This window comes from Neofelis nebulosa, chromosome 8 (assembly GCF_028018385.1).
Source record: "Neofelis nebulosa isolate mNeoNeb1 chromosome 8, mNeoNeb1.pri, whole genome shotgun sequence".
Lineage (NCBI taxonomy): Eukaryota > Metazoa > Chordata > Mammalia > Carnivora > Felidae > Neofelis > Neofelis nebulosa.
In genome coordinates, this window is record NC_080789.1 from 7,675,911 (window position 1) to 7,697,082 (window position 21,172).

The window sequence follows — 21,172 nt, forward strand, 5'->3', positions numbered from 1 at the left end:
TGGCTCAGTTGGTTGAGCGTCCGACTTCGGCTCAGGTCATGATCTCGCGGTATGTGAGTTCGAGGCCCATGTCGGGCTCTGTGCTGACTGCTCAGAGCCTGGAGCCTGTTTCAGATTCTGTGTCTCCCTCTCTCTCTGACCCTCCCCCGTTCGTGCTCTGTCTCTCTCTGTCTCAAAAATAAATAAACGTTAAAAAAATAATGGGGCACCTGGGTGGCTCAGTCGGTTGAGCATCCGACTTCGGCTCAGGTCATGATCTCACAGTTTGTGGGTTCAAGCCCCGCATCAGGCTCTGTGCTGACTGCTTGCTCAGAGCCTGGAGCCTGCTTCAGATTCTGTCTCCTTCTCTCTCTGCCCCTCCGCCGCTCACGCTTTGTCTCACTCTGTTTCTCAAAAATAAATAAAAAAAAAAATAAATAAAATAAAATAAAATAAAATAAAATAAAATAAAATAAAAATTAAAAACATGGTCACATTGCTGAAAGGACTGTAAGTGAATACTCACATGCCCTAGTTTATGCTAAATTGTTGACAGTTTGCTATGTTACTTTATCACCTATTCATCCATCCATCCATCCATCCATCCACCTAACAATCTACATGACATTTTTGTTAAAAACAAAACAAAACAGGGGCGGGCACCTTGGTGGCTGAGTCGGTTAAGCATCCAACTCTTGGTTTTGACTCAGGCCATGATCTCACAGTTCATGAGATCCAGCCCCTGTGTTGACAGAATGGAGCCTGCTTGGGATTATCTCTCCCCCTCCCTCTTCCTCTCTCTGCCCCTCCCCTGCTTGTGCTGTAGCATTCTCTCTCAAAATAAATAAATAAACATTAAAACAGAACGGGTAACAATTTTTTTTTTTTAAGATTAAAAAAAATATTTATTTTGGAGAGAGAGAGAGAGAAAGCGCACAAACGGGGGAGGGACGGGGAGTTGGGGGGACAGAGGATCCAAAGTGGGCTCTGTGCTGACAGCAGAGAGCCTGATGTGGGACTCGAACTCATAAACCGTGAGATCATGACCTGTCGAAGGCAGATGCTTAACCGACTGAGCCACCTAGACACCCCTAAGACAGGTAATTTTTAATTTTTTCTTTTCTTTTCTTTTTAATAAACTCTATCCCCAACGTGGGGTTCCACCCCAACCCCGAGGTTGAGGTTTAGAGTCTCAGGCTCTACCAATTAAGTCAGTCAGGTGCCCCTTAACTTTTTTTTTTTTTTTTTTTTTTGAGGGAGAGAGGGCACAAGTGAGTGAGGGAGAGAGAATCCCACAAGGGGCAAAGAGGGAGACAGAGGGAGAGAGAGAAGAGGGGCTCACCTGAAGCAGGGTTCGATATCACGCCACGCGGGGCTCAAACTCATGAACCATGAGATCGTGACTTGGGTCAAAGTCCCGTGCTTCACCGAGCCACCTAGGCACCCCCACCCTTAACTTTATTCTGAAGACTCTCTTGCATTTATACTATTTTTAAAATTTTCTGTCAGTATTCATTTAAAACATTATTTTCATTTTGGAACAAAAGAATTCTTAAAAGAGAAAATAATCCACAGAAAGCATTTGGTATCAGGAAAATCTCTGTAAACATTAGACCCAAATTTAAGCTCCCCTACAGATGCCATCCGTTTCTATCTCATTCACCATTGGATTCCCAGAGCTGGAATGGTGCCTGGTACATAGTAGATGCTTAATAAGGATTTGTGGGGGTGAATGAATTATTTTAATTATGGTTAGTCATCAAAGTTTGAAAAGGTCATGTATTCTGATGGGGAGCCCTGGGCTTGAACCCAGGGGAGAATGTGGTTTGAGTGGTCTTTAACAGATGATCTAGCAAACCCCTCCCACCAGGGGAGGTGACCCTTGAGGGACCATCTTTCTCTAGCGGCCTTGGGAGCACCCGCACCCGGTTGGATCTTGGGAATGTCTCTCCACATTCCTCACATGTCTGGCATAATTCAGCCATTTGTTTTTGATCTCACTAAATGGCAAGTCTGCAGCCTTGGTTTGCTCTTCAGGAAACCAGTATAAATATTGTTATTTATTCCATTTACAATTGGCAATTAAGATTGTTTTCAGGCTCCACAGTGGAATTTAAAACACTCAGTTAAAGTAAACCAAACTAATCAGAGGCAGCCTGCTTTTCTCTTCAAAACATTCTTTAAAAAAAAAAGGGGGGGGGGAGCTGCACAACAGAGACAGAAAGATCTAAAACATTCCCCTTCCCCTTATCCCCGCTTCATACTCACAAAATGACTTGTTTTGCATGTGTGTTGAAAATGGACCCCAGCAATCTGGCTTCTGCAGTCTCTTATCTTGGGGTGCCTGGCTGTCTCAATTGGTAGAGCATGCTACTTTTTTTTTTTTAATTTTTTAATGTTTTATTTTATATTTGAGAGGGAGGGAGGGAGAGAGAGAGAGAGAGCACGCAGGAGAGGGGCAAAGAGACAGAGACAGAATCTGAAGCAGGCTCCAGCCTCTGAACCTGTCAATACAGAGTCTGATGCGGGGCTGGAACTCACGGAGCAGCGAGATCATGACCTGAGCTGAAGTCAGACACTTAACTGACTGAGCCCAAGAGCAAGCTACTCTTGATCACAGGGGCGTGAGTTCAAGCCCCATGTTGGGCACAGTTTATTTAAAAAAAAAAAAAATCCACTGTCTCTTGTCTAAATTACTGTGTAATTAGAGCAGGTTATTTAACATCTCTCGTTCTCAATTCTTGTCTGCTGAAAAGGAGAAAGGGGTGGCCTAAGATGGCTCTATCCATCTGTCAAAGGCTATGATGCCATTTGCTGGGCCTGGAAAACAAACTAGCTCTCAGGTGATAACTTGAAAGGGAAAGAGAGAGTTGGAGAGAGAGGAGAGATGAGAAATTTGCTGTTTGGAAACAATGGTGGCTCTGGACTCCTCTGACTCACTGTGAACCCTCAGGTAACCTCCTCCTCCTTTTTAAACCCGTCTTCCCATTTTATTTTATTATCGTTTTTAGGTGTATATGTTTATTTTTGAGAGAGAGAGAGAGAGCAAGAGCATGAGCATGGGAGGGCAGAGAATCCAAAATAGGCACTGACATGCGGGGCTAGAACTCACGAAGGCTGAGATCACGACCTGAGCCAAACGAAGTCAGACATTTAACCCACTGAGCCACCCAGGCACCCCCAGTTTTCCCATTTTAAAGTGGTTTGAGATAGAATCTAGATTCAGGAGCAGCAAACAGAATCTGGATTGTTTTGCGATTTTAGCTTTAATGTGAAGATGTTCCGGCAGAACATCTACTCTCTGGCTCTCCACAAGCTCCACTAGGCCCCCACTACCTTCTAATACCTCTCTTTTCTTTCTTTCTCTCTTTCTCTCTTCCTTCCTTTCTTTTTTTCTTTCTTTCTTTCATTAGGGAGGCTCCATACCCGATGTGGGGCTTGAACGCACGACCCTGGGATCCAGTCACATGTTCTACCAACTGAGCCAGCCAGGCACCCTGAAGGCTATTGTTTCTGCTAAGAATTCCCTTCCAGTCCTTAGGGGCAAAAAAAAAAAAAAATCCCTTCCAGTCCTGAAAATCCTATGATCCATCAGCTAGGCGAGGGCAGGAAAGATCACCTAAGATGTCCTACCTCCACCTTCCTCTTCCCTTTAGGAAGTCTTTGTCAGAGGGCCAAGGAAGGCCACAGGAAGTAAAACTGGAAAAGAGAGGCTGGGAAATCACCCCAAGGGAAATCCAGACTGATTTGATCAGCCCTAGTTGTAATAAGCACAGGAATAGCACCAGGCCTAATTGGGAGCATCTCGGCCTTCTCAAATGATGACTCATTTTAAGCAAATATCCAGGAACTCTGATGGCAATCCAGTTCAAATGAGGAAAATGAAGCACCTGTGATAGCCTCATCCCGGAAAAGATGCTGTCAAGATGGGTAGAGTACCTGCCCCAAGGCTCTTGCAGGTTGAGGAAGCTGCCAATAATACTATTAACTGTGTGGGAAAAGCCCTTAGAGCTTCAGATCAACTGCTGTGGGTGCTTGCAGCTTGCTGTGGGGCCCAGAGGAAGGTGACTCATTCTGGACGGAGTGCTGTAGACAAGCCTCCCAGAGGAGGTGGCCTTTGATATGGGCCTTGTATGCAGAGGAGAGGGAGGATGGAAAGAGGACCCACATCTCAGCAGCGGTGCGAACCGAACCAGGGTATGGAGCTCGCTTTCTCATCTCTGTGCTGGAAGGGGTGGCGATGATGCCCGCTTCCTTTGTGGTTGTAAAGAGTAAATGAACTGTGTGTGAAAGGATCTGGCACACAATATATTTAACTTTCAATTGCAGGTAAAGCAAAAGCATGTGCGTGGGCCAAGTTGTGAGAGGTAACTTTGCAGAAGGCTGCATATGTTGATGGTGATTATCTCTGGGTGCTAGAGTTTCTCGGGTAATGTTTACTTTTCTCTTTATCCTATTCTATGTTGGCTAAAGTATTTATAGCAAACACGTTATTTATATAATGGATAAAATGTTCTTTGCGAAAAGATAAAAAAGCTATTTGTGTTCTGATACCTAAAAAATTCAAACCTACAGAGAAGTGGCAAAAGTGTTCAAAGAACTCCCCGTATACCCCTCAGCCAGATTCGCGTATTGTGAACGTCTGGCCACATTTGCACTCTCTATATGCATATACACGTTTTTTGAACCACTGGCGAGTCAGTTGCTGATGTCACACCCCTAATTATTTCAGCATGTATTTTCCAAGAACAAGGGCAGTCTCTTACATAACCCAGCACAATAATAAGAATCAATAAATGTAACACTGATACAATACTATCATCTATTGTATACTATTACAATCTATTGTAATACTATTACAAGTGTTGCTAATTGTCTCCATACTGCCCTGAGCAGTAACTTCCTCCCCAGCCCGGGATCCAGTCCACGACCATAGATTGCATTTTGTTGTCATGTTTCTTAGTCTCCTTTAATCTGCAACAGTTCCTCAGCTTTTCTGTCTTTCGTGACACAGACATTTTTGCAAGAGTACAGACCAGTTATTCTGTTGTAGAATAAACTGTAACTCAGTTTGGGTTTGTCTGCTGCTTTCTCATGATCAGATTAATTTTATGCACTGATGACTGGATGGTGATGCCGTGTCCTTCTCGGTGCATCACATCAGCAGGCGTGCGACGGATGTCAGTTTGTCCAGTTACTGATGTTAACGTGAACCATTTGGTTAAGATGGGTGTCGCAGCTTCTCTACCACAGGGTAATTATTTCCCCTTTTTAATTATCAAACAATTTGTGGTTATTCATGTGAAAGGTTTCGAATGACTTCTCAATTTCATGGGACAAAAAAGGCGAGGCTTTCCTCTGAGGAAACGGATACCTATTTCTTGCAGAACAGATCTACCAGCTTGCCTTCGGCAGTTCCAGCCTTTGTCAATAAAGTTACGTGCACAGGATCCTTTCCGGAAGGGCTGAGGCTGCTGGACCGCAAGGCACGACGGGAATTGTAGTCTCCCTGGGCACTCGAGGCTACACGCCGCCCTGTGGCCTCCCGGAGAAAGAGCCAGAAGCCGAAAAGGGAGGGCGCAGACGGAGCCGAGCGGAGGCGCGCTGGGACGCGGTGCATGACGGGACTCGTAGTTCGCGGGCGCCCTCCTGAGGCGGTCGCCGCGCTCCGCGCAGAAGGACTGGACTACCATACCCGCCAGGCCACTCGAGCGGGGGAAGGGGAACCCGGCCTGGGCCTTGAACAAATCAAATCGAAGGAAAGAAACTGCCGGCTTTCAAAATCCTCCTCCTCCGCCATCATCCGCGGTGGTGCGGGGAGCAGGTGGTGTCGGAGACAGGAGTGGCGAGAACTGCCGGGAGAGCAGACGAAAGAGCGGGCCGGGCCTCGGGACCGCTGGGCTCGGGGGCGGCGACCCCGACCTGACCTGACCTGACCCGGACCCTAAGTCAGTCCCCGCCCCTGCGGGGCGGACGCGCGCGCTCAGGTCGCCCCACGCGGCGGCGCCTCCTGTTCGCGGTAAGGGTCGGGGTCCCTTGCCTTTCCCCGTCACCTGCCTGGGATGGGGGCGGGGGGCGGCGCGGCCCTGCAGCCGGGCGCGGAAGGTGTGGCGCCCCTGAGCGCCTTCTGGGTCTCTTCTCGGCCTTCTCCCCTGCGCGTCGACGGCCAAGGCGGAGGGGCTGAGAGAGGCGGTGTTGCGGGGGCGCAGGCCCCTTTCCCAGGTGGAGAAACTGAGGCTTGGAGAGGGCGTCTGGCGAAGCTGCCAGCAGCGGCGTCTCCTGTTGGCGTCGGTGACAACTGGGGGCGCGTCCTCCAGGGATCCCGGATGGGGCTCCCGCGCCGCCCGCCTGTCATTTGCGGCCCGCACTCGCGCGTCGCTCCCTTGCCGCCGCCTCCCGGTAGTCCCACGCCCGCGGAGGGCCTGGACGGGCGCCGCAGCCCCTGGGATCGACATGAGTCACTGCTGACGCTTCGCAAGAGCGAGAGATGTGCACCTGAGAAAATCTGAGACTTTCGCGCCCAGAAGGGAGAGAGGCTGTTTGTGTGTCTACTGTTTGTCTTTGCGCTGTCGCCTACCCTTCGCAGACCTTGGACACATCAAGCCACCCCTGTGTGCTTCGCTTTCGCAGTCTTTCGAGTGGACGGTGTATACGTGCACCGACTGGACTGAGGAATAAGCCTTTTTCTAGCTGAGAAGTTCTGTGTTCCGATGGGAACCTATGCGGGAGCCCCACCACCATTTTTCTTGCCTCAAATCGCCCCATCCCACAACTGCCAGAGGTGGTGAGGTTTCAGGTTAATTTTTATTCAGTTTCACGTCTTCATTCTTGGAGCACCTTCTAGATGCCAGGCCTTAAGTTGCACATAAGTGATGCTGTCAAAACATCTGTCAGAGCCTGTCCCTTCTCTGCTAGAAACCTATCAGTGGCTCTGTTAAAAGCCACATTCTTGGGGCACCTGGGTGGCTCAGTTGGTTAAGCGCCGGACTTCAGCTCAGGTCATGATCTCACAGTTGGTAGGTTGGAGCACGAGTTCGAGCCCCGTGTCAGGCTCTGTGCTGACAGCTCAGAGCTTGGAGCCTGCTTTGGATTCTGTGTCTCCCTCTTTCTCTGCCCCTCCCGCTTTCTCTGTCTCTCAAAAATAAATAAACATTAAAAAAATGTTTGTTTTCTTTAAAAAAAAAAAAGCTACATTCTTTAAATGGGCTCTGTGATTTGGGCCTGTTGTTAATTCTCTTTTCTTATTTCTTGATTTTTTTTCCTTCCCTCTCTGCACTCCAACAGTTCCTCTGATCTCCCCTTCCCTTCCCTTCCCTTCCCTTCCCTTCCCTCCCCTTCCCTTCCCTTCCCTCCCCTTCCCTTCCCTTCCCTCCCCTTCCCTCCCCTTCCCTCCCCTTCCTTTCCCTCCCTCCCCCCACTCCCACCCCCAACAAGAGCCTTTGCATTTGCTACTCCCTTTGCAAGAAAGCTCTTCCCCCAGATATCTGCCTGGCCCAATCCTTAATGTCTTTCAAGTCTTTGTTTCTTAACTCATAATATCTTCTCTAACCATCCTGTTTTAAATTGCAACCCCCAGAATATACCTTACCGCCTTCTCTGTTTATTTTTGTTCTTGTCATTGTCTTAAGATACTATCTTGTTTAGAACACATGTTTTAAGAGGGCAGGATTTTTGTTTCATTCACTGTTGTGCTCCTGATATCTGGAGCAACGTCCAGAACACAGTGCTACTAATAAAAGTTTGTTGAATGAGTGATTAGATGCTTTCTTACCCAGAAGAATAATTCATGCTTATTGATAAACATAGACAAACGGGGGGGGGGGGGTGTGCCTGGGTGGCTCAGTAGGTTAAGCATCCAATTTTTTTTTTTTTTTAAGTTCATTTATTTGCGAGAGACAGCGTGCTTATGTGCACATTGGGGAGGGGCAGAGAGAGAGAGAGAGAGAGAGAATGAGAATCCCAAGCAGGCTCCACAGTGCAGACAGAGCCAGACTCAGGACCTGAACTCAGGAACCATGAGATCATGACCTGAGCCAAAGTTGGATGCTTAAACCGACTGAGCCACCCAGGTGCTCCAAGGATCCAATTCTTGATATTGGCTTGGGTCGTGATCTTGTGGTGATGAGATTAAGCCCCACGTTGGGCTCTGCACTGAGTGTGGAACTTGCTTGGAATTCTCTCTCTCTCTCCCCCCCCCCCCCTTCTCTCCCTCTCTCCCTCTCTCCCTCATTCTGCCCTTCCCCTGCTCTTGCTCTCATGCTCTCTCTTTCTCGAAATAAGTGAACTTTAAAATAATAAAAAAGGCAAACCAGGGTGATAAGGGTTAAGGTAAGGAGAAGGAAGTGGGAAGCAGACCTTTTGAGCCCAGAGAAAGCCTGGGGGAAAGAGAGGATATGGGAGCCATCACAGTTGTATCTCGAGGATGAATAGATTGGGGAAGGACATGTTCTGGATGAAGAGTCTCTGTAGGCACCTCCTAGTTCTATCCTCCACATCAGTTTTCCTTGGTCTCCCCCTGATTGCATGCCATTTCCTCTTTAGGGAAATGGAGTGGGTCTTTCTGCCAGTCTGCTGAGTTCTCCAGGCTGGAAGCTCCTTTCTTCACCTCTGCCTTTGGTCTATTGTGATGGTGGCTGCTGTGATGTAGAGACCTCTGGTCTCCTAGGAACCTGAGGTCTGGCTACCATGGGCTCCCCAGTCTCCTGGCCAGGGTTGAAATCAGACGTGCGGTGGGCTGACCCCTGTTCCCCAGCCCCAGAGACATGCCAGCCAGGGTGGTGGGGCATTTCCTGGGATGGATGAACTGGATCCCTTAGCCATCTTAGTCCTGTTTAAGAAATGGGACCCTCAAACAGAGAGCAACCAAGATGATCAGGCAGGTATGTGTTGGGGGCAGGCTCTTTGCCACTGTCGGTCTGGGACTCGATTGCCATTCACTGGGACCCAGGAAATGGGCAGCTCACACGGCTATGTTTGATGTCCCAGCTGGGGCAGTTGGGCAGGGAAGCTAAAGTGAAATCGTAGCTCTTCAGAGGGTAAAACATGATTTTACTATTTTCTTGCCTCTTTCTCCACCTTTCCTAGAATTGTTCCTTCCCTAATGCCGTTTCCATTTCTTCCAGTAGTTTAGCTTTTGGAGTCCCGAGAGCACATGGGGAGGTAGGGTCAAGCCCCTGAAATGGGTTGTCTCTTACCCGGCCCTCCCCAACCAGGGGCCCTAGGAGACCTCTCTCTTTAATGTAACTTCGGCCTGCTCAGTTTGCAGATTTCCAGGGGAGCCTGGCAACGTAGCCAACATGGCCTCTGAAGACATTGCCAAGCTGGCAGAGACGCTTGCCAAAACCCAGGTGGCCGGGGGACAGCTGAGTTTCAAGGGCAAGAGCCTCAAACTCAACACTGCGGAAGATGGTGAGTTTCTGCTTGGGCTGGCCCAGGGGAAGAAAGAGTGTGCGAATGACCGCTTACTCTTACTCACGCTTGAGCTTGTTGAGCTCCATTATCATGTTGTTTTCCTAGTAGCTCTGTGAGATATCACTGGGCCCATTTCACAGTAAGGCTCAAAGATGATGTGCCTACAAATGCATGCAGACTTCCCTGCCTGTTGTCACATTTTTGGAAGGTAATGGCTTTAGGTTGGCAGGTGGGCTGTATCTTAGAGGGGATAGTAAGCAATGAGGGATCACGACAGTAGTCCCAGGATATAGCCCGTGACTTCTTACTTCAGACCTTTACCACCACGGACCCAGCCCGGTCTGAGAATCCTGGGTGCCTTCCCCAGAGCTAAGACCCTTGTGGAGCTGCATTAAAACAATAATCCAGGCCCTTTGGGGAGGTCTAGTCCATGTAGCCGAATGCCCTTGGGAGAGGGATGGATGGATGTTCTTGTCTGTGTACAGGAACCAGGGCTGGAGGGAAGTAGGCATCAGAATTCAGGCCCTGTCTTTTCATCCCTGGCCAAATCATGACTAACACCGGTCAGCCCTGCATCCCCTGGTGTCTGGAAGTGAAGGCACCTACATCAGTACTTGTAAGGCCTCTTGAAGTTCCGGCCCGACCAGGGAAACTGGTCTGGACTTGCCTGGTTATCCCGGGGTGCAGGCAGGCTTGCTCCTCTGCGCTGGCTTAGAAACGACTTGAGTCCTTGGGTGGCTGGGAATGTGGTGGCACATCTTCCGAATATCTCTGAAAGGCCCTAAGATTGAGAGTTTCTGCCTGTGCTGTTATCACTTTCAGTCATGCATCATGCCTGAGGGAGGGAGGTAGAAATGTTACCATTTTATAAATAAGGAAAAAAGATTTGGAAGAACTAACTTGCCCAAGATCACACAGCTGGTAAGTACCAGAGCCAGGATTTTAACTGATACCCAGCTGAATCCCTGTGCCTGTGTTTCTCAGTAGACATTCAGCTCAGTTCAGGAAACATGAATTTGCTATTAAATGCCATTCACTGGGGTGCCTGGGTGGCTCAGTCAGTTGAGCATCCGACTCTTGATTTCAGCTCAGGTCATGATCCCAGGGTTGTGGGATCAGTCCCTGTGTTGGGCTCTGTGCTGTGTGTGGAGCCTGCTTAGGATTTTCCCCATGCCCCTCTCTCTCCCTCTCTGTCCCTCCCCCTCTGCTACTCTCTCCTGCTCGCTCATGCACACACTCTCTCGCTGTAAAGTAAATGCCATTCACCGAATGCCTAGTCAGGCAGTCTTAAGTGCCATGCAAGCAATATCTCAGTTTATCCTCACAGAAGTCTTTGAGGTAGCTTTACATCCGCATTTTGGAGATGGAAAATTGAAGCCCAAGGAGGTGATATGACTTGCCTAAGGACACAGCTATAAGCAATGGAGCCGGGATTAGAACTCAAGTTTGTCCAGCCTTAAAATCCATGCAGATGGGGCACTTGGGTGGCTCAGTCAGTTAAGTGGCCACCTCTTGATCTCCGCTCAGATCTTGATCTCAGGGTCTTGAGTTCAAGCCCCCCATTGGTCTTGGCGCTGGGCGTGAAGCCTACTTAAAAAAAAAAAAGAGGGGCGCCTGGGTGGCGCAGTCGGTTAAGCGTCCGACTTCAGCCAGGTCACGATCTCGCGGTCCGTGAGTTCGAGCCCTGCGTCGGGCTCTGGGCTGATGGCTCGGAGCCTGGAGCCTGTTTCCGATTCTGTGTCTCCCTCTCTCTCTGCCCCTCCCCCGTTCATGCTCTGTCTCTGTCTGTCCCAAAAATAAATAAAAAACATTAAAAAAAAAAAATTAAAAAAAAAAAAAAAAAAAAGAAATCTGTGCAGATAACCACTTCATGAGTGCAGGCTGGACATGCTGCTTCCATTTTGTAGGTCACCAGGGAGGCCCTGCTTACAGCCCCAGCTTCTGAGGAGCTCCTAAGCTGGAGTGGGAAGGAGGTACTCAAATTAACTGCCAGGGGACAGAAGGCGAGACATGCTCTGAGAAACGTGAACAGCAAGTTCTAGAAAGAAAGGCAAGACACAGGAGTCACTTCTAGTTGAGGAGGGCCCAGGAAGTCTCCGTGGATGAGGTAGTGTTTGTTGAACTGTCCTTGAAGGAGAAAGAGCACTCTAGGCAGGGGGAGCCACATGAGGTGGGCACAGGAGCTGAGACACACAGGGTGGGCTTAGGAGAAAGGAAATCAGGATGCCATAGGGCGGCCAGGGCAGAGGCTCTTGAATGCTGTGCAGAGGAGCCTGGCAGCCTAATCCTGGGTCCAGACAGGCACTCCAGGTTGACCGGGAGTGAGCTGGCACAGTCCAGAGAGGGCAAAGGCCTGTGTGAGGAAGCCACGAAACTGATGACGGGAACAAGGTTCTTCACACTCCCCAGTAGGTCATTTAAGGAGCAAAGAAAGGACTTTCTGCTTTACATGGCCGAGTCGTACACATATGGAACTTGGTACTTTGTGAAGTGGTGGAGGCTGAAAGGCGGTCCCTGCGGCGCAGCCTGGTGACAGGTGGTTTTTCAGGGGTGGTTGGGACCCATCCCTAACCCGTCGCTAAGTTACGTATAACTCCGTTTGGACTGAAAACCAAGTGAGAGAGGCAGCCCAGCGGTGATCACCCTCTCCTGTCCCAGCTTCTCCCGTGTTGGTGCTTTTTCTTCCAGGCTCACTTTGCGCTTGTGACTCTCCCCAGGGCTGAACTTCTGCACGCTGCCCGTGAATCTCTGTACTTCCATCCCTTATAGGGCGTCTGTCTTCCCTTGGGGCCCTGACAGCTCTGTCACCTTACTCTTAAGGGCTGCATAAACATTCCCTTGAGCGGCGCTCCATTCTCCTTGTTAACCTGGATGTTAGAGGGGCTCCATATTTTGAGCAGGTCTTTCAAGGGGCTGAGAGGTTATTTCAGCCCTGGCGCTGTGAGCCAGCTGCAGAAGAGGCCTGGGCAGCTGGGACCCGGAGTTGCAGCTCCACAGTGGCCCCCCAGGGGCGGGGGGTGTCTTAGGGGCTTCCTGCCGGGGGGCTGCATAAAGTCCCTGGTTGTATAGGAACCAAGGATATGGGGCAGGAGCACATGGTTAGAAGTTTGGAGGACCAGCCTGAAGCTTTAACTCTGCTGTTTTCCTGAACTGGGCAGAGTTGCTTCATTCCTTGGAACCTCAGTGTCCCCTTCTAGATAATGTGGGAGGCTCTTCCCTGGCCTGCCCTCCTGGTTGTGACATGAGAAAAGGAAAATGAATGCCGGCCACCACTGTCTGGCCGAGTGACCTTAGTAGGCAGTTAGTACCTTCTCTGTGTCTCCACTTACTCAACTGTGAAGTAGATGTAACAGTAATTACTTGAGTAGGTGTGGGAGAGAATGCTAAGCACTGGTCTCTGGGGGGCAGAGTCCATGGGAGCAGGACCCAGTGAGGAAGGGGGTAAAGTCTCCACATAACAATCAAGTAATCATGTAGAAGAGTATAAAATTGTAGCAGGCGGCATTTGCAAGGGGACCAGGGCTGTGAAACCTGCCAGGGAGGTTGGGAGTTTGGCTGCTGGGGTGGAGGCCGAGGGAGGGAGGCAGGTACAAAGGGCCCCGCTGGGACAGCTTCTCAGGGAGCTCCTTCCCACCTTCCTGTGGTCTTTGTCACCTAAGAGGTCAGGTCCAGCTTTTCTCTCCCACACACACCTCCACCCCACCACCTCATCCCCTTTGCATCTCGTGCCAGCCGGACTAGATGGGCTTTGTCTTGTGCATCTAGTGTTGTTTTTGTTCAGATTGTAAAATTTTAATACATGCTCGTTATAGAACACAGAAATATGGCAATAAGGCAAAAAACCATACCTTTCATTATCTCACAGCCCAGGATACAACTACTGTTAATTTTGGTGCATTTTCTTTCCAGTGTTTTTTCTAAACATAGGTAAGTTCCTTCCTTCATTCTTTCTTTCTTGTTTACTAATTGGGATCATAATGACAGGTACTTTAAAAGTTGCTTTAGGGGCGCCTGGGTGGCGCAGTCGGTTAAGCGTCCGACTTCAGCCAGGTCACGATCTCGCGGTCCGTGAGTTCGAGCCCGGGGCTCTGGGCTGATGGCTCGGAGCCCGGAGCCTGTTTCCGATTCTGTGTCTCCCTCTCTCTCTGCCCCTCCCCCGTTCATGCTCTGTCTCTCTCTGTCCCAAAAATAAATTTAAAACGTTGAAAAAAAAAAATTTTTAAAAAATAAAAAAAATAAAAAAATAAAAGTTGCTTTATAACCTGGTATGTCAAGAATATATTGAGCAGATTAAAAAAAAAAAAGAATTTATCAAGCACATGATGGAAAAAGCACAGAATCCGCTATAATCCCAGCACATAGAGAAAACTGTTTGAACATTGGGTTTCTATCCTTTTAGACCTTGAGAAGAGGGTGTGTGTGTCGGGGGGGGGGGGTGCGGGGGGCGGGGAGGGAGGGACAGAAAGAGAGAGAGATAGAATACATTTTATCTTTTTGTTTTTATTTATTTTTTAAAAGTTTATTTTGGGGCGCCTGGGTGGCTCAATCTGTTAAGTGGCCGATTTTGGCTCAGGTCATGATCTCGCGGTCCGTGAGTTCAAGCCCCGCGTCGGGCTCTGTGCTGACAGCTCAGAGCCTGGAGCCTGTTTCAGATTCTGTGTCTCCCTCTCTCTGACCCTCCCCCGTTCGTCCTCTGTCTCTCTCTGTCTCAAAAATAAATAAACATTAAAAAAAAAAAAAGTTTATTTTGAGAGAGATTGTGTACACACGTGCAAGTTGGAGGTGGGGGGCGAGGGGGCCGGGAGAGAATCCCAAGCAGGCTCCCTGCTGTCAGCACAGAGCCCCATGCAGAGCTTGAACTCACAAACTGTGAGATCATGACCTGAGCTGAAATCAAGAGTCAGACGCTTAACCGACTGAGCCGTGTTCCCTGGTAGAATGTGAGCCTGTCCAGTCTCCTTTGCAAGCCCCGTATGTATTTTTTAATAGGTATGATATTTTACATGTGTGGTCAGACCAAACACCAGTGGAAAACCTCATTATTCACTTATCACTCTGACATGAGTATTTTCCAAGTCAGGTAAACACCTGTGTCGCCATTCATGATGACAGCAGCGTAACCTTATAACGTATCCCAGTGAATTAACCTGTTCTCTGCTGATGGGCGTTTAGCTTGTTTGGGATTTTTCGTCATAACAAAAACAATACAGTAATGAGCACCCCACGCATGAATCCTGTGACACTGACAGCCTTCATGTGGTTGTACCCCCGGTCCTCTGACTTGGATGCTGTTTTCCTGCTTGGAAAACACCCCCCATGCAGAGAGCCTCCTCACACACCACCTATAAAGTGCTTCAAGCCCCTTTGCCCTATGCCGCCTGTTTCTTTCCTCCTTTGTCTCCCAAGCCTTCCATACACCTGCCTCCTTTAACACTCACTGCAGAGGAATTGTTTTTGTAGCCGTGTTCCCTGGTAGAATGTGAGCCTGTCCAGTCCCCTTTGCAAGCCAGGGCCCAGCACACAGCAGGCATACTATGGCTGTTGGAATTGTGAGTGACGAGGTAGTGGCCGGGCTCTCTTCTGCCTCAGTTATTGGTGATTCCAGAATCTAAGGTTCTGTTCTTTGGTCCTTCCAGCCAAAGATGTGATTAAAGAGATCGAAGGCTTTGATGGCTTAGAGGCTCTGCGCCTGGAGGGCAATACGGTGGGCGTGGAGGCAGCCAGGGTCATCGCCAAGGCCTTGGAGAAGAAATCAGAGTTGAAGGTAAGATTTGCAGGGCGAGCGGGCCCAGACTGGTTGGGGCTAAGCTTCCACTCAGGCCACCACAACCCCTGCCTATGTCTAGACCCTTCTAGGGTCCTGCCTTGTTGGCGGTCACCATGAACAGCTCCTCTTGTTGTTCTGGCCTCCCGGTGCTGGCCAGAACCCCTCTCCCTGCATGATATGTCCACTTGGGTCCCCCAGTAACAGATAAGAATGTCAGGTTTATCCAGTAACATCCATGAAAGATAAAGGAGAAAGAAGCGGAACTGGACAGAGAGAGCCTTCAGCTAGCCCCACTTTAGGGGACTCCCATGAAATTCCAGTCCTTCAAAATGCTCTGTGAGAAGAGTTGGGGTATCGTGTTTAAAACGTCAGGAAGGTGTCCCTGCACGCTCTCCATTCCCGGGAATCCTACTGTTCATTAGCACATTAAAGCCTCTGCAGAGCCATGAGGGAGAGCCCTACTTTCCCAACTGCAAATGGTGCTCAGTGCCTGTGGGACCAGGCTTGTGCTGGGCTCTTCTGCACATGTCATTTAATCCTCACTGCACCCTGGGGAATAAAGACTGGGTCCCTTTTGTAAGTCAAGGGAACCGAGGCTCAGAGGAGCTGAGTAAACAGCCCAGGATCCTAATGCTGACAAGTAGCCCAGCCACATGGCACACTCTCAAGTCCAGTGCTCTTTCCCAGCCCCACTGTGCTTTCCGAAGGGAAGGAATGCAGGGCCAGGGCCGGCAGAGCGGGTTTGCCCAGTGAGGACCTAGAGCTAGTTCGTGAGGTGGCCTTGCTGTTGTTTCCTCGGGAAAATGGCAGTCAGGTTAATAGCCAAGCCGTTGGCTGTTTCTTCTTTTCGGCCCGGTGCCTGTTGTTTTCCTGAGCATAAGCTGGGACGCTGTCCTGCAAAAGAACTCAACCCACCCCAGCGACCAGTGAAGGGGCAGGAATGGAGTAGCTGTGGCCTGGGCCCGGAGGCCACACGAGCTGTGCTTCGGCATCTGGGTTTAAGCCCTGGTACCACCACCTTATCTGCGTTATGTGGCCTTGCACCAAACTCTGCTCTGAGTCTGGGCTCCTCTGTAAAAGGGTTTTCCTCCCTGTGAGTTGGCCTCGGTGACCAGGCTTGTGCAGGCTTGTGTCATGAGAGAGCTTGGCCATCAGGAGTGCCTTGCGCATCTTGTCATCCTGTGCAGACCTAGCGCCTTGAGTCGCTCCGCCCAGCATCTCAGCTCTGCGCGTGCAGGAGGGAGCCAGGGTTGGGTCAGGGTCCTGGTGGCAGGGGTGTTCTGGGCAGGGGTGCCGATGCGAGTTAAGATGTTACCACCCTTCTTGCAACACAGGCATAAGCTAGGTCTTGACAGATGAGAAAAGTGTGGTCCAGGGTCAGACATCTCAGGAGTGAGGTGGGATCAGAGTCCAGATAACAGCCCAGCATCAGAACTGCTCTGCGGTTACTACTGCTCACTTAGAGATTGTTGAGGCCAAAAGCTTCATTCCAAGGAGGGGATCCCAGGGGTCAGAGACTGGGCGGGGTGAGTGGCAGGCCTGGAGTCAGCTAAGATGGAATTGGAACCTAGTCCTTGTGCTCCAAATCCCCATGCTGACCCTTGACCCATCAGACATGGGTTTGGGAAGCTTCGGGGTAAGGTGCCAGTTGTTAGGGTTCTGGCGCTCAGGCTGTGGCTGCCTGTCCTGGCCCTGAGCACCAGTCTTCAGATGTGACTCACTGAGCCCACCCATGTAGACTGCCCCCCCCAGCCCCGTCCCCCAGGCCCTGTGGGTGTTGATTTGTTTACTGGAGGCCTTGAGAATTCTAAGGAAACCAGTTTGCCCAGTACTTAAGGTTCAATTTATTTAGTTCAGACATTTCAAGGACTGGATTTTCAAGGGAAAGTTGCTTTGGGTTCCATCATTCCCAGGATTGGCCCAGGAAAGGCTGGAGCTGCCTGAGTTGATATTTTGGGTGGACATAGCAACCAGAGTTGAAGGGTAAGGCTGTGGGCTTGGAGCTTTTAAACTCTGCTGGCCTATCATAGAGCCGCCGCCTTGGTGCCATTACCTGATATTTTGTTTAAATCAGCTCACTTTGATGTCATGTAAAAGCAAACATCCCTTCTGTAAATGTAAAGTGGCTTTCCTTACCATAAAGGAAACAAAATAGCGTTATTAAATTCTGGTTTGACGCATTGTCTCCTCTTGAGCGTGAGTCCTGCTCATCCTTTTTCCAAAGGCAGATGAGCAAGGAGCGGAGAGGTGGGCAAGATCCACCAGCCCCAAAGCAAGGCTACCTTCTGGAGGTGATCAGAGGGTTGAAAAGAGCCTTGAAGGGTGCGTGGCTGGTGCTCTCCCAGTCAGTAGAGCATGAGACTCTTGGTCTCGGAGTCATGAGTTTGAGCCCCCCATTGGGCATAGAGATTACTTTAAAAAAAAAAAAAAAAGCCTTGAAAAATTAGTAACTTCCTGGCTGCTGGATCCTATTTGGTTATTTTCTGCCCCTGCCACCCAAATCCTGACATGTGTTGCTTCACCCACAGTGTATGGGGAAACTGATGTTGGAAACGAATGCTGGGCCAGGAGTCTGGCATATTGGCCCTGGTCCTGCCACTGCCCTGGGCCTGGGGCCGGTCTTTTCCTTCCTGGTTTCTCTCCTGGAAAACGAGAGGATTGGGCCAATCAGGTTTTCCTGACAGTTCTGCTGAGCCCTGTATGGCCTTTGGAGGCCGCCAGGTTCCCCCAACTTCCGCCAGAGCTGGGCCAGCTTTTTGCTGAGGAAACTCAAATTAAAAATTAAGAAGCATTGTAACTGTCAGTGGTCCACAAGGGTGAGGTGCTGCCTGCAGGCCACCTCTGAGGGGCACCCCTAATGCTTCTCTTCCTCCTCCTTCCAAAGCGATGCCACTGGAGTGACATGTTCACAGGGAGATTGCGGTCTGAGATCCCACCAGCCCTGGTAAGTGCACAGTCCGCTGCTCCCCTCCCCTGGTCACAGGAGCCCCTTTAGCAGTTCCCAGGGCTTTTTTTCACACTTTTGTCCACACTTTCTTCACCCTGTGATGAAGATGCTGGAATAGAAGCCAGGGGAGCACAGCATCTGTCTTGTTATCCTGATGGGCAGGTGGGGGTACAGGTGAGAATGGAGACTTGAGGCCTAGTGATAGGAGGTACAGCAGCGCCCAGGGATTCCAGGGTTCATTCCTGAGCTTCGTGGTTTCACCCTCACCGCAGATCTCACTCCCTCCGCTCTTACTCCTCTCTTAGCTTTGCACTTCCCTGTGCTCCCCATCATGCCCTTCTGTGGCCCCCCCATCTCCCCCTGGGCCCTCCCTTTCTCCATACCACTGTTTTTGCTTTGCTTCTCATCATGGGTGGCTTCCATCCACATTGTTTTCCATTTCCCCGTTCCTGGGGCTCAGCTTGGCTCGGGTCAGGTTCCCAGCCTGGGGTTCGGTGGGTGGGGTGAGAGGGGGCATCACTGAGCAGAACGTGGCTTGCCTGGGGCTCAAGGGAAAGAGGCAGGGCTGGTAATAGGCAGCCTTTCAGTAACATGGGGCCTAGTACATGAGATGCCTTCACGGTGAGGTTCTTGGTCAGTTATTTGTTGTGACCATCTGTGTTATGGGGTCTCTCACCCTGATTGTGCAGGCTGCCTTCTCAGTCCTCCGTGCCTCTAGTCAATGCGGGGGTTCCTGAGGTGCCCATGTACCAACCTCATTTCTAAAGCACCTCACTCTGGGGGAACCTGGCTCAGTGGAGTGTGTGACTCTTGATCTCAGGATCGTGAGTTCAAGCCCCATGTTGGGTGTAGAGCTTACATTTAAATGAATGCATAGATCTATAAACAAATATATTAATAAATAAATGTATGTAATAATAATGGGACACCTGGGTGGCTCAGTCGATTAAGTGTCCAACTCTTGATTTTAGCTCAGGTCATTATCTCCTGGTTGGCGAGATCAAGCCCTGAGTTGGGCTCTGTGCTGTCAACTTGGGATCCTCTCTCTGCCCCTCCCCTGATCTCATGTGCACAGTGTGCTCTCTCTCTCTTTCTCTCTTGAAATAAGTCAATATTTAAAAAATAATAAAGCACCTTGGTCTGGTAAACAACTAAAGGTGATTCAGGAAGTGACAGGTGCCCTAATGGGGACTCCAGAGGGAGGGCTCCTCTGTTGGGGGATTGAGGAAGCCCTTGGGGAGCTGGTTAAGTTACCAGCCTCAAAGGGTGAACAAGAACCAGGTGAAGGTAGAATTTAGAGTATAAATTACGTGAATTCATTTGGAGGTTTGTATGTAAAAGGATTGAAAGTTAGAAGAGGTTGGGATGCCTGGGTGGCTCAGTCAGTTGAGCGTCCGACCTGACTTCGGCTCAGGTCATGATCTCATGGTTTGTGAGTTCGAGCCCTGCATCAGGCTCTGTGCTGACAGCTCGGAGCCTAGAGCCTGCTTTGGATTGTGTGTGTGTGTCTCTCTCTGCTCCTCCCTTAGGCACTTGCTCGCGCTCTCTCTCTCTCCCAAAAATAAATAAACATTAAAAAGAAAAGTTAAAAAAAGTTAGAAGAGGGAGGGAAGAAAACATACTTGTTGGATACGAACTATGGGCCCCTGTGTGCATTATTTTACCTGAATTTTAGCATTTAAGTTTAATTTTTTTTAAAGTTTATTTTGAGAGACAGTGTGTGTGTGTGTGTGTGTGTGTGTGTGTGTGTGTGTGTGTGCAGACACACGGGTGGGCAGAGAGCAAGAGGGAGAGAGAGAATCGCACGTTAGACCAGAGCCGGATGCGGGCTCAAACTTATGAACCGTGAGATCATGACCTGAGCTGAAACCAAGAGGCAGACGCTTAACCAGCTGAGTTACTCAGGCATCCCAAGTTTCTCCATCTTTAAAGGAGACATTCTTATCTCCGTATTACCAGCAACAAGAGTGAATCTTAGAAAGGCAGGTAAGAGAATTTGGGGTCAGGGAAAGGCGTGAGATGCAGGGATGGTGGAGCAGACACAGGGTTCAGCAACTCTGACTGCTGGAGGGCTGGAGGTCCTCGGGGCCAGATGGCAGGGGCGTGGCCTTCTCCCAAGGTTGGGGCAGCCAGAGAATGGCCCTCTGTTGCTGAGTCAGTGGTGGGGAAGACATTGGAAACTGCCTCAGCTATCCTGTCCGTGGCCTGGGCAGGGACGGTGTCTCTTGCTACCCCCTGCCCTCCACTGGGAACCGTGTGCATGATGAGTGCCCCGCCTGTTTCTGCCCCCAGTTTCTGTTAGAGCCTCCTCCTCACCCATCTCCTGAGGAACTGTTAGGTATCCCCAGCCCAGGAGGTTCCCAGGAGAGCTCGGTGTCTCCATGCCACGTCGGTCCTGGGCTGTGGCTCGGAGACGGGCACCCATCTGCCCGGTGCCCGCCAGAAACCCCGGAGGCCTCAGCGGTGCCTGCCTCCCTTCTGCACATCCTCTGAACGCCCAGCTTCTGCGGGTCTTCCTCCCTCTGTGAGGCCTGTGACTGACCTGGGGTTCACGTCTCCCATCTCCCACCACGCTGGCCAGCCAGCTTCCTCCTCTGCTGCCTGGATCACTGTCTCACGCTCCTAGGCGGGCAGTCGGCATATCTGGCGTCCCTCTGCACATCAGTGTGCCCTCCTCAGACTTGGAGGATGTGTCCTCTCTGTCCCTCACCCACCTCAAAGCCCTTTGCTCTCGGGCTTATAGGGTCACAGTCCTTGGCCTAATGTTCGGGCCGCTTGCCTGATTTGACTCCTCTCTTTCCTTCCAGCCTCAACCTCTTCTGGAGTCCTAGACACACAGTAGGCTGCTTCACGCCTGTGTCTTTGTTTATGTTCTTTTGTTTGCTTATGTTCGTGTTTTTACTGTTGGCTGGAATCGCCTCATCTGTGGTTAACTGATTCTCACCCAGCCTGAGCTCATATGCCACCTTCTATAGGAAGCCTTCCTTGACCACCCCCATGTATACCACGCCCCACGCCCCACCTGAATTGGGAGCCCTCTTCAGGGTTTCCAGTCCTGGATATAAAAT

The 21,172-nt window shown here is 50.2% G+C and overlaps 1 protein-coding gene across 3 annotated transcripts in view; it reads left to right on the forward strand.

The window, feature by feature from the left end:
• Positions 1–5,859: 5,859 nt before the first annotated feature.
• The window catches only part of RANGAP1 (Ran GTPase activating protein 1), a 32,620-nt gene continuing 17,307 nt past the window's right edge, over positions 5,860–21,172 (forward strand). Inside the window, exons 1-4 of one of the 3 annotated variants that reach the window (XM_058741200.1) lie at positions 5,860–5,998; positions 9,238–9,387; positions 15,027–15,154; positions 18,042–18,101. In XM_058741200.1, the coding sequence (XP_058597183.1) occupies positions 9,276–9,387; positions 15,027–15,154; positions 18,042–18,101 (300 nt within the window). In that variant the 5' untranslated portion in view covers positions 5,860–5,998; positions 9,238–9,275. Of the gene's footprint in view, positions 5,999–8,680; positions 8,859–9,237; positions 9,388–15,026; positions 15,155–18,041; positions 18,102–21,172 lie in introns of those variants that run through there. The other 2 variants (XM_058741199.1, XM_058741198.1) reach the window with 2 other exon arrangements.